At 42.6% G+C, this 11841-nt stretch overlaps 1 protein-coding gene across 5 annotated transcripts in view; it reads right to left on the reverse strand.

Annotated features, from left to right (window-relative positions):
* RASA2 (RAS p21 protein activator 2) overlaps positions 1–10956 on the reverse strand; it is a 117898-nt gene extending 106942 nt beyond the window's left edge. For 2 of the 5 annotated variants that reach the window (XM_067737640.1, XM_067737639.1), the window contains exon 1: positions 10083–10250. In XM_067737640.1, coding sequence (XP_067593741.1) covers positions 10083–10206 — 124 coding nt within the window. In that variant the 5' untranslated portion in view covers positions 10207–10250. Of the gene's footprint in view, positions 1–10082; positions 10251–10426; positions 10621–10673; positions 10693–10770 lie in introns of those variants that run through there. The other 3 variants (XM_067737641.1, XM_067737642.1, XM_067737643.1) reach the window with 3 other exon arrangements.
* Between the last annotated feature and the right edge of the window lie 885 nt (positions 10957–11841).

Genomic DNA, 11841 nt, shown 5'->3' on the forward strand with positions numbered 1-11841 from the left:
TTTCTTCATGAAATTGGATTAAATGAAATAATTTACAAAGTATCCTAACAGAGTACCTGGAAAAGAGTAAATACTCAATAAATGTTAGTTCACTTCCCCCATCTACCAAGAAAATTTTTTTATAAAATAAAACTGTCCAGGGACTTCCCTGGTGGCACAGTGGTTAAGACTTCGAGCTCCCAATGCAGGGGGCCTGGGTTCGACCCCTGGTCAGGGAACGAGATCCCATATGCATGGGGCAACTAAGAGTTGGCATGCCACAACTAAGAAAGCCATGTGCCGCAATTAAGGAGCCCGTGAGCCACAGCTAAGTCCCAGCACAACCAAATAAATAAACATTTAATAAAATAAAAAATTAAAACTGCCCAAATTCAAAACGAAGAGGTTCCGTACTACTCACACAAATGTTAACAATATTTTAAGGGATCAAAATTATTCTTTTTACTATATTCCTCTGAAACAAAATACTGAATTTTTTTAAAGTCAACTTTCTGAATACAAACAATTGGTGAAAACAGGCAGAGCATATGGGAATTCACTGTATTACTCTTACAGTTTTGTGTGTGTGCAGTTATATCAAAATTAAAAGTTACCCAAAAAATTGACAGAAAAATTGACTTTATTTCTATGTGCACTCAAAATGTTACCCAACCTAACATTTGGTTGCCCTTATTTTTGCAGATAGGATAGTCTTCAACAGTTAGAGAAAGAGAGGCTCTCACAGAATAAGACAAATATTGTATCAAACTCACTTATACAAATAGTCATTTTTTGATAACATACCTCATACATAAATACACTCTCCAGAAAAGTAAACCTTTATAAGGCCAATTCCCTTTGTCCACCACTGACATAACCAATGTTGTTTATCTTTTCAAACACCTTTCTGTGCATTTTTCCATATACATATACAGAAGTCACATATAACTATACATACCACCCTAACAACTGGCTTCTTTCTTATTCAACGATACCTCTTGAAGTTCTTTCCTTTCATACTATAGATATATCTCATTCTTTTTAGCCATATATGGGATAAGGCTACTATTTCTGATAACGGCATCCAGGAAGCCAAAACTCAGTCATGATCCAGAGTTTTTCAAAAGAAAACAAAAGTGGCACCTAGATATAAAGAAGTTGCACCCACACAGGTGCATGTAAATGGGGTGTGTGTGTGTGTTATAAAATATGTTTATGAACATACTACTTAGCCATCATCCTACTGATGGACACTTAAATTGCCTCTGTATTGTTTTACCAACAAGGTAATATTAAACATGTTTGTATATACCTCTTCTGCAACCGTGTGTTTCTGTAGGGCAGATATGTAGAAGTAGAAATGAATAGGGTATACACACTTAAATTTTTAACAGATATTGCCAAAATGCTCTCCAACACTGCTTTCCAGTTTAAATTCAAGCAACAGTGAAGAAAGTACCTGTTTCCCTAAACCCTCACCAAATACTGAAAGCAATGAGCTCTTCTTTTTTTCACAAACTGATGACTTTTTAAAATCTGTATTTCCCTGATTAATTTTTGTTAAACCTTTCCAGTATTTTCTTATGTTTACTGGCCTTTTGTATCTTCTTTTCTGTGGAATGCCTATTCATATCCTTTATTTTTCTAATGGCCTTTTCCTTTTTAAAATTTGGATGAACTTTTTATATACTCTGGACACTAACAAATAAGGAGTATAGATAGCAGGTTAAGAGTAACAGAGCCAGTCTGCCCACGGCTCACTCACTGTCTCATCTTGACAAGTTACTTAGTTTAGCCTCAGTTAAACTAAGGCTCAGTTACACTAAGGTCTCCGCACCTCAGTTTCCTCATCTGTAAAAATGTGGATAATAACTGTACTTATAGAGTCATGAGGATTAAGTTAGTTAATATACTTAAAGTGCTTTATCTTTTTTTTTTTTTCAAACATCTTTATTGGACTTAAAGTGCTTTAAAACAGTGCCTGGCACAGTATAAGTGTTATATAAGTGTTTTCTTTTTCCTCTAAGATTTGCTGCCAGTATCTTCTCCCGATCTATTGTTTATCTTTTAGCTCCTGTTTATAGTTAAGTCTTCATTTACTTTTCCTCAAACAATTCTTTTTCCATCTCTATTCTAATATCAGAAAATTATATACGTAGATGAAACAAAAGACTGCCCTCACTGGATCTCATAACCAACTTCTCCTCAAGAATAAACAGAGACATCAGCCAAAGGATCTAAATTTAAAAAAATCTTTCCGCTAAAAAGATAGCTAACTTCCTTACTGCATAAAGCATTCCCACAAATCAGTAAGATGACTGATAAAGGAGCAGGGAAAAAGGCAAACCAAATAAACACCAAAAAATGGGGAAAAAAATAGCTCTTAAAAATATGAAGAAAGGGGCTTCCCTGGTGGTGCAATGGTTAAGAATCCGCCTGCCAATGCAGGGTAGTGTTCGAGCCCTGGTCCGGGAAGATCCCACATGCCGCGGAGCAACTAAGCCCCTGCGCCACAACTACTGAGCCTGCTCTCTAGAGCCCGTGAACCACAACTACTGAAGCCCGTGTGCCTAGAGCCCGTGCTCCGCAACAAGAGAAGCCACCACAATAAGCAGCCCACGCACCACAACGAAGAGTAGCCCCCGCTCACCGCAACTAGAGAAAGCCCGCGCGCAGCAACAAAGACCCAACACAGCCAAAAATAAATAAATTTATTTTAAAAATTATTAAGAAATCCTCAACCTCATTTAGAAGTGCAAATTAAGACTAAATACTAGGTGTTCCTTTTCATCTTACAGACCAGTAAAGATCAAGAAGTTTTAAAATACACACTATGGGGGTGTAAAGAAACAGGCATTCATATATTGCTGCTGGGAGCATAAACTGTTATAGTTTCTATGAAAAGCAATTTGCCACTGTCCTTTGAGCATAAAAATGCACATACCACTCAATTCATCAATTTAACATCTAGGAATTTATCCTACAGACACATGCATTCATATGAAAAATAAAATACCTACAAAATTATTTATTGCAGTAATGTTTGTAATAGCAAAAACTGGAAATAATCTAAATGTCCAGTCCAGGGGACTGGCTAAATAAACTGTGGTATATAGAGATGACGAAATTTTATGCAGCTGTTAAAAAAATGAGGCAGTTCCCCTCCCTCCCCCCTCCCTCCCCCCCTCCCCCCATATATACACACATATATTTATGAAAAATCGTCAAGCTACTACTATTAAGTGTAAAAAGGCAAGATGCAAACAATGTGTATATTTTGTTATGATATGTATATTGGTGAGACAGAGATGTTAATACTCACACATTTAAGTATAAATGCTTAAATAATCTCTGTATGCATACGAAAGAAATTAATTGGTAATGCTTGCTTCTGAAGAGGGAATAGCTAGAGGAATAAAAGAAGTTAGAAAAATTAACTTTTTAATGTATACCTTATGTACCTTTTGAATTTTGTACCAAGTATTTGTACTATCTAATCAAATGAACAAATAAACCTTTAAAAATAATCAATTGAAAACCTCCCTGTGATCACACCAAACTTTCTACTGGTACCCTTTATTCTTTTTTTGTTTTTTTCGTTTTTTGTTTTTGCCATGCCACGCGGCACGCAGGATCTTCTCCGATCAGGGATTGAACCCGTGCCCCCTACATTGGGAGCGCAGAGTCTTAACCACTGGACCGCCAGGGAAGTCGCTGGTGCCCTTTAAATGGTCACGCACAGCAGGTTGCTAACATTCAGGTAGTTGGTGGCTAGTCTGTTCAATGGGCAAAAGCTGAGGCTCACCATCCTAGCTGCCCATTAACAAACCCTGTGGAATGTTTTAAACCTACAGGTGTCCAGGTACCACCCCAGAAATTCTGATTTAGTAGGTCTGGAGTAAAGCCTGGGCATCAGAACTTTTTAAGTTCACAGGTGACACTGATGGGCAGTCAGGTCTAAAAACAGCTGAGTTAGAGCATAACAAAAAAAGGTAAACATCCAGGCTCAGGCTCCACCTAGATTACAACCACAGTTTCATCACTAATCCTAACTACTTCACAAAGTTCTTAAAGAGGAACAGATGAGAGGATGTAGCTGGCACAGTGAAAATCTATTACTACTTCTGGATATTATCATTAAGATAGGCAGTGTAATCTTCATATATTAAACACAGTACTTTTGCAACACTCATACTAATGAGTTCATCCTATGTAGCATTTTAGTAAAAACTCTGATAGTAGTGGACTAGTGCCCAACAGGCCATTAACTGTATGACAGTGGAGTCTCTGAGTGTCAACTTCTTCATTTGCAAAATGAGGGGACTGAACAAGATAAGTTCTCTACCTTCCAGCTCTAAACTTTTATAATTCTCTAAGAATACAGGTGTCTAAAAGCAACTATTGCTTTAGGATAAACTAGTAAGAACCTTTTTCATCTCATTCACTGCTTAGGCCCATTTCACAGCCCAGTAGGCTGGTGCCCTAACACACATTCAGATATGTATTGTGTACTGCTGAATAAAGTAATGTCACAAAAAAAAACAAAAAAAAACTCGTTAGGATTCAAACAATATTATCTAATAAATCTTAGTGCATATTACACACAATAAGTATACTAAACACATTTAAGCATTAAAATAAAAGCATCCAATGTACTGTCTTAAAGTATTAATAAATGTTTCAAGTTAAAAGGCAACAATCAAAGACTCAGTGCTGGGCGGGATGTTAAAGACCACAACCAAACCCTTCACTTTACAAGTAAGAAAACAGAAGCTCAGCAAAGTTAAAGAATTTGCCCAAAGTCATTCTGTCATTAATGATATTCTTAGAACTAATATCACTGTAACAAATTTGTCAAGTACTGTTCATTCATGTTTGCATGTCTACTGGTATAGCCTTATAAAGTATATTATTTTGGCTAGGGATTTTGGTGAAAATAATGACATACAAAACTAAAGATGTAGAAATTTCTTAATATACATAAAAAGTTTCTTAATTTACATTAATTGATTACTATACAACAAAACTGATAGCAGCACTCAAAAGCAAACAGAATTTCATTAGTAGATAAAACATAATCTGCTATTATTGTCAAATAATTTCACAAAGCACATTAGCAAGAAATAGGATTAGTATCTGTGATTAAAGGATAAAACGATAGTTTTATTTCAGCTACGTTAGTTCCAGTCTCTTAAGAGTCTATTCAAAGAGTTCTAGTTAAAAAAGAAAAATTCTATGAACTCATTGAGGTTTAACTCCTGTCTTCCTCAGAGCAAATGATTAGCGGACTGCTCTGTGAACTTTTACAAAGAACCCTTTTCTCTCATTTCGATCCATCTGAAAGATGGATTCTTCCTCCATCTTAAATAACTCATCATCTCATTTCAAATTTCTGACAATAATGAGTTCTTAGCATGAACAAACCCTCTCTAAATCTCTATTAATTTATTAAATAACATCTCATTTCAAATGTCTGATAATAATGAATTCTCAGCATGAATAAACTCTTTTTAATTTCTCCCTCTCAATTCGATCGCATTGGTCAATAAAATGTTTTGATTTATATTTTATTACCAAAAAATTGAAACCTCCCATGACAAATAAAAATATTTAATGTGTAAGGTGGGATTATTAGATTTTTCTCTTACAGGCTCAGGACCAATTAGTAACAATATTCATGGAATACAGTCAGGTAATAATATTCAACCCCTAATAATAAGCAATCAGAGCATTTAGATAAATTTAATCCTTTTCCTAATACGGCAACTTTGGCATCAATTCAAACCTAAGCTCAGTTGGAACTGTGATTTTGAAAGGGATGAACTTCCTGCCACGGACCCATGTAGTTTGTCTTTAATAATACTATCATCTTCTAGTTTGTTTAGCTGTAAAATTTACAGAACACTTTCACATACAGTACATATCTCAAATCCTCCTCAGGATAACATAGTGAGAGGTAAGACATTTTCTAAAGGCCTATTTTGTTCTAGCCACCATGCTGACAACTGGACATTAAAAACAAAAAACAAGAAACAAGAATGAATTCTACCTTGGAAGAACTCACAGTCTAATGGGGGAAAGAAATGATTTCTATACAATGTGTTACAAGGAAATCAACAACAACTTGTGATCCCCCAGCAGTACAAAGGCCTACCACATTCTCTCCAGGAATGAGGGTAGCAGGGTCCCGCACACACGGCTTTGGTCAGGGGATCACATGGAGCAGGCTTCTGAAGGATGAGTAGGAGTTCCCTGGCATAAATATGGGGTGGAAGAAAGGAGAAGACACGCCCAAGCAGAGGGAACAACATGTACAAAATGGCTAGTGATGAGGCATTATTCCCATTTTAAAGGTGAGGAAGACAAGCTCAAAGGTAAGTGAGCTGCCTAAAGTCACATGAATAATAATTAACAACGTATGAAACAGAATTCAAGTCTCCTGATTTTAATCAGCTTTGTACACCAGGAAATGCCAGCACATGTTGGACCAGAACATAAAATAAAGTTTTTAGCTACTACTTTATTACTCCTTCCTAAGAGATGGCCCATATCTGATTCAGTTCCTGAGGGGATGAAGAGAATGATTGGGGAGGGGATTTATTTAATCCTCAAATCAAGCCTGTGAGATAGAGGTGTTTTAACTACCCCCACTTTACACACAAGAACAGAGAGACACACAGAGGTTAACAAAAGTCAGAAATTAAGTGAAGAATCAAACCCAGGTGACTAACTTGACCAAGCCTCTAAACTCAAGCACTTAACCATATCCCACGGATCCTACACAGGGAGACCACGTGAGTTCTGGGACATATCGTGGTCCCACAGATCTTGTACTGTACCACACATCTCAACGTTCACACAAATCCTCATTGGCTCCCTTATCAATCCGGTCTCCCTTGAGCAGGTCAACCCATGCATAAGGTGGTCTGGGCTCTCGGAGCAACATTTTTACAACATGATTTAACTGGATGAGAGCAAACTTAACAAAAAGCAGTAACCAAAAAGGAGGACATGACAAAATAACAGCATGAAGCCTGAAAGTATAAAGGAGAAAGCCCCAACCCCCATCTTTCACTTGTGTATGGGATTTTTAGGGGGATGGGGCCAATGTCAAAGTGCTTCAAGAGGACTAACATACCGGCCACTCACTGCACAGGAGTTCAGACCAAAGGATGGAGTCTGCAGTACAACCTTGCTTTCCTTGATGAAAGGTTCATACAACTCTAAGACATCCAACAACTAAACCTGGCTCTTGAATATTAATATTTGGAGCTGCCATGGTTTCCTACTGCACTAATATGACTTCAAGGAATTAAGGGTCCGCACATAAACTCAAATACTGTAGCAACACTGGATTAGCTAATGTCAGTTGATTGTTTGAAAGTGACCACAGAATGTCATTTCACCTTGTGAAGTATACGGGGAATATATGGGATATATGGAAATATATGGGAAAGTTAATAAATACTGGAGTGATATGCCTAAAGAAGGTTGTGGACTACTATTCTAGAACTTTAGAGAGATATAAATCCAACCCTCCCACTATCTGCTGGAATAATCTGGAGTTGAAGGGTCCTACCCAAGTCCAGGAGAAAGAACATTTCCTTTCAGGCTCACTTTCAGACCTAAGAATCTATAATTCCCCAAGTCAAAGGCTCTCAATCAGCAGTTGGAATCTGCCAGCACATCTCCAGGCTGGTGGGCACATCACGCTTTCCTCTGAGGTCTCTCTCCCAGCATGGTGAAAAAGAAAGCTGACACAGTTACCCACACCCCCAAGCTGCTTAATATCTGCACAGTCAGAACCGCTATCATCCCATTTCTGTGACTTTAGCACCTGCTAATAATGACACTTCCAGCCCCCCAGCCCCCAGCCTGCAAAACCCACATGTCAGTTTCAGGGAAACAGAAAACAGCATCTCTTCACAGGGTTCTGAAGGTCAACCAACTCTAGATTACACCAGCTAAAAGGAGGGCACAGAAACGGAGAGGGAGATGGGGGGAAGCTTCGTATGTAAGTTTCCTAATACGTTTTTTCTATGAAACAGACACTCCATGACCTGAGCTATAAGCTGAGCAATTCAAAAAGCAAGAAGCTGACTGCGATAACAGATGTAGTACTTCGACTATGGTTAAAGAGGTAATATCATTCCCAGCAGCTGGATGTTCAATCTCCAAGTCTGGGTAGTGGGGTTGCTCTCCCATAGAAACAAAGTTGAGTTTTTTTATTTGTAGGCCCAAGTTCCACTCACAGTGATATCACTTACTGTGCTATCTTTGCCATGGAGCAGGTGAAAGTGCAGGGCAGCTAAGTCCTTCTGGAAACAGCCCAACCCTAACTCTCAATTCCAAGATATGTGTATATGTAGTTCCATGGTACAACCCGCAGCTATGTAAATCAGCGAGGCTCCAATAGACACTGCCTAGCATCAAGTGACACTAAAATGTAAAGCAGTGAAAATCTGAAAAATCAGATCAGTGGGGGGGTGCTCTGGCCCATTCATTTATAGTTTTCCCAAATATTAAATTAGATATATGCAAATATTAAGCATAAGACTTAATTTGAATACTGAAAAGATTTTATACCCTAGTAGGTTGTGCTGGGATCTTAGACATAGACAAGATCTCCTTCTCTGGTGTCATTTTTCCAGGTTTTAAGAACTGTACTCTCTTAAGAACCCCAGCACTACTTCTGGAAATAAAAAGGTGAGAGAATTTAATATGTCTGCTTCTGAGGTTTAATAAAATCCCAAATACTTGAAAGGGGGATCAACTTGAAAAAGGCAAGTGGGGAAATCCAACCTCACTTAATAATATCACTATTCAGGAAGAGGAAAATTTTACATCCTGTGCAAGAAAGAGCATTGTTAACCATTTTAATGCAATTCGATTTTCTTCATACAGAGTAAAAAGTACTCCTAATGACTAAGGGCTATTTACAGGAAACATGAAGCATGTAGCATGTTTCCAATCTGAGGATACTCAATCAAGAAAGCAAAACTAATTTTCAACCAGAGCAAAAATAAACTGTATTGACATATCTTATCTTACAAATAGCCAAAAAAAAAAGTGTTTCCTCTGAATAAACTACAGTACTGTGAAAAAATTGGCAATCTGACGCCAAAGGGTCATTTTTAAAAAAAATAAATGTCCAAATGACTGAATTCAAATGGTCTGTCTACAGTAATGCTCAGGGCCTCTGAGTAAAAATGTGAAGGCAACTAGGATGGCTCACTCACGAATAACAATTAAAGGCAAAAGAAAGAAAGGAATTAAGTGGGTTAAGTGCGGGCTGTATGACTGTTTTGAGACCTGCTCACAGGAAGCCACTACATCCTGCCTTAAGTCCCTGTCAGTCACGCTGTCTCTCGATTCAAGTCCCCGCCGCAGCGAGGTGGGGCGAGTACAGGTGTCCGGCCCCAGCCCCTCCCGGAGCGCTCACTCGCGAGCACCCGTACGGTGGCCACTCGAGTCCCAGGGCGGACCGTTTCCCCAGCCCTGGGCGCCTTTTCCACCCTCGCCCCGGCTCGTGAACCCAGAAAACAGGCAGCCCCCTCCCCTCGGGCCAGCCTCAGTTCCCCGCCCTCCTCCTCCTCCTCCGGCCGCGCCTCCCGGTAATTACCGCCCGGCTCCCACCGCCGGGCCGCTCCCGACGCCAGCAGCCGCCCGCAGGCCTGCGTAGGAGGGCAGCCGGAAGCTCCTCACGCCCCCAGCTCACGCCCCCAGCCGCAGCCCGGGCCGGGGCGTCCCAGCGTCCAGGCCGCGCCCCAAAGCCAAGCCCCTCACGCCGGCGCTGCCCCCGCAAACGGCCCCCCCCCCGGTCCCCGGCAAATTCCCGGCTCTCCACTCGCTCCGGACTGGGGCAGCCTCAGCCCACGCCGCCCCGTCCGGGAGACGCCTCCCCCAACACACCCCCCTTCCAGCCTCCCCGGGCCGGTCCTCCCCGCGCGCCTCGCCCGGCCCCCGCCCAGGCCCCTCTCGGCCCCGGGGTCCCAGCGCGGCTCGGCGCCGCCACCCCCACGCGCCCGCCGCCCCCTCAGTCCCGCGGCCGCCGGCGGCGGCGCCGCCGCCGGGTGGGTTCCCTCACCCCGGCCCCAGCTTACAGATCTTGCCCCGCAGGCTCTGCAGCACTCGGACCTCGCGACTGTCCTCGTCCCCGGCCTCCGGCTCTGCCGTCGCAGTCGCCGCATCGGAAGAAGCCGCAGCAGCAGGCGCCGCCGCCGCCATGGTGCCGCCCGGCCTGTACCGCAGCCTCGCCGCCTGCGTAGCGGGGCGAGGCGGAGCCCAGCCGCGGCCTCCGCTAGGGCGAGCCGCGCCTGGCCCCGCCCCCCGGGCCGCGGCCGGTCTCGCCCCGCCCCGCCCCGCTCCGCTCTGCCCCCGCCCCACCAGGGGCCCCGCAGTCGCCGCCCCCGCTCCCCCGAACCCGGGCAGCCAGGCGCGAACCCACCTCTTGGCTTTCCTCCTCTTGGCCCCGTCAAAGCCCAGGCTCTAGCCAAGTGTGGCTCTGAGTCGTGGCTATGAGCAGCCTCAAAACCCCACTGAGAAAACACCGGCCCTCCCGAGATTCCCCAAATCTTCCTGGGAATTACTCCCCCCTGCCGCCGTCCGCGGATTTCCACATCTAACGCTCAAGGGAACTCCCTGTGGGAAGAAAAGAGAATGGAATTTGACAGTTGCGTGGACCTCCAAACTACCTTATTCAGAAGGAGCCCAGGTGCCTTAGAGACTCCCGCAGTAATGTCCACATGCCCTCACCCTCAAGCCAGACGCTACACACACACAGATTCTTACTTTTAAGTCAGAACACTGTTCGTTCCGCAAAAGCTGGTTCAAAAAAAGGTCCCTCCCCCCAATCTCAACCTCAGTGCAGCGCCGGAGACCCTCCCATAGAGAAATGTTGAAGCCTCTACCACCGCTTGGGTACTTGGGAAACAAAGAGCAAAGAAGGGTCGGGTCGCATCTCCCATCCCCCCGCCCATAAGTGAGCTTGTTGAAAAGTTGATTGACACTAGGAAATTCGTAAATCTTTGACTAGTTTGTTAGCTTTTTTTCCAAGGGAACTTTTTGCAGTGAGTAAACTGCATGAATAATACCCTGGTATGTGAGGAGGAAGATGATTTCCTAGTCTTGAGGTTAACTGCAATGCCCTAAGAAGGAAGAAACTGTGACTTAATAGGGCAGGGTAGTTGTTTTCTAGGGCAACAATAGGAATCAGTCTGTCAACAAATATTTTTTGAGGGTCAGACTTAACAAATGATAGCTTCAGAGACTGCACAACGTCAAGGGGAAGACAGCCCCAGCTCTCCAGCAGCTCAGTCTGGGAGAGGACACAGAGAAGGGCAGAGGCACTGGGAGAAAAGAACTAAGATGATTAAACTGGGGAGTCATGGGAGACCTTCCTGCGAAATGTACTGCAGGATAAACTGAAGACAAAGGGGGAGAGGTGGAAAGGGGCCAAGGAACAGAAGCCGCTTGGGCAAAGGCTGGACAGCCAGAGAGAATGGCCTTGGTATGTGTCTATGGCCGAGGAGTGACACTACCAATTCTGCGTGTGTTGCCAGTGACCACTATGTGATTTTTACACATGTTGGAGAAAGTGAACCTACTCCTCCTATATGAATGTTTTGCTGTCGTTTCAAAAATAGGTCCAAAGCTTAATTCCCTACCTTCATTTCCAAATCTGAGTTCACAGCCATATTCTGTTATCAGGGCTAGAAACTTTGACTCTTTTTTGAATCCCTTGTCCCCATACAGTTTTCAGTTGCCACATCCTTCTGACTCTGCCAAAATCTCTCCTCTCTCTTCCTTCCTTTCCATTCCCTGTCATTGTCCTTATTAAAACCATCCTCATTTGAGTAGTGT

The sequence above is a fragment of the Pseudorca crassidens genome, chromosome 5 (assembly GCF_039906515.1).
Source record: "Pseudorca crassidens isolate mPseCra1 chromosome 5, mPseCra1.hap1, whole genome shotgun sequence".
Classification (NCBI taxonomy): Eukaryota; Metazoa; Chordata; class Mammalia; order Artiodactyla; family Delphinidae; genus Pseudorca; species Pseudorca crassidens.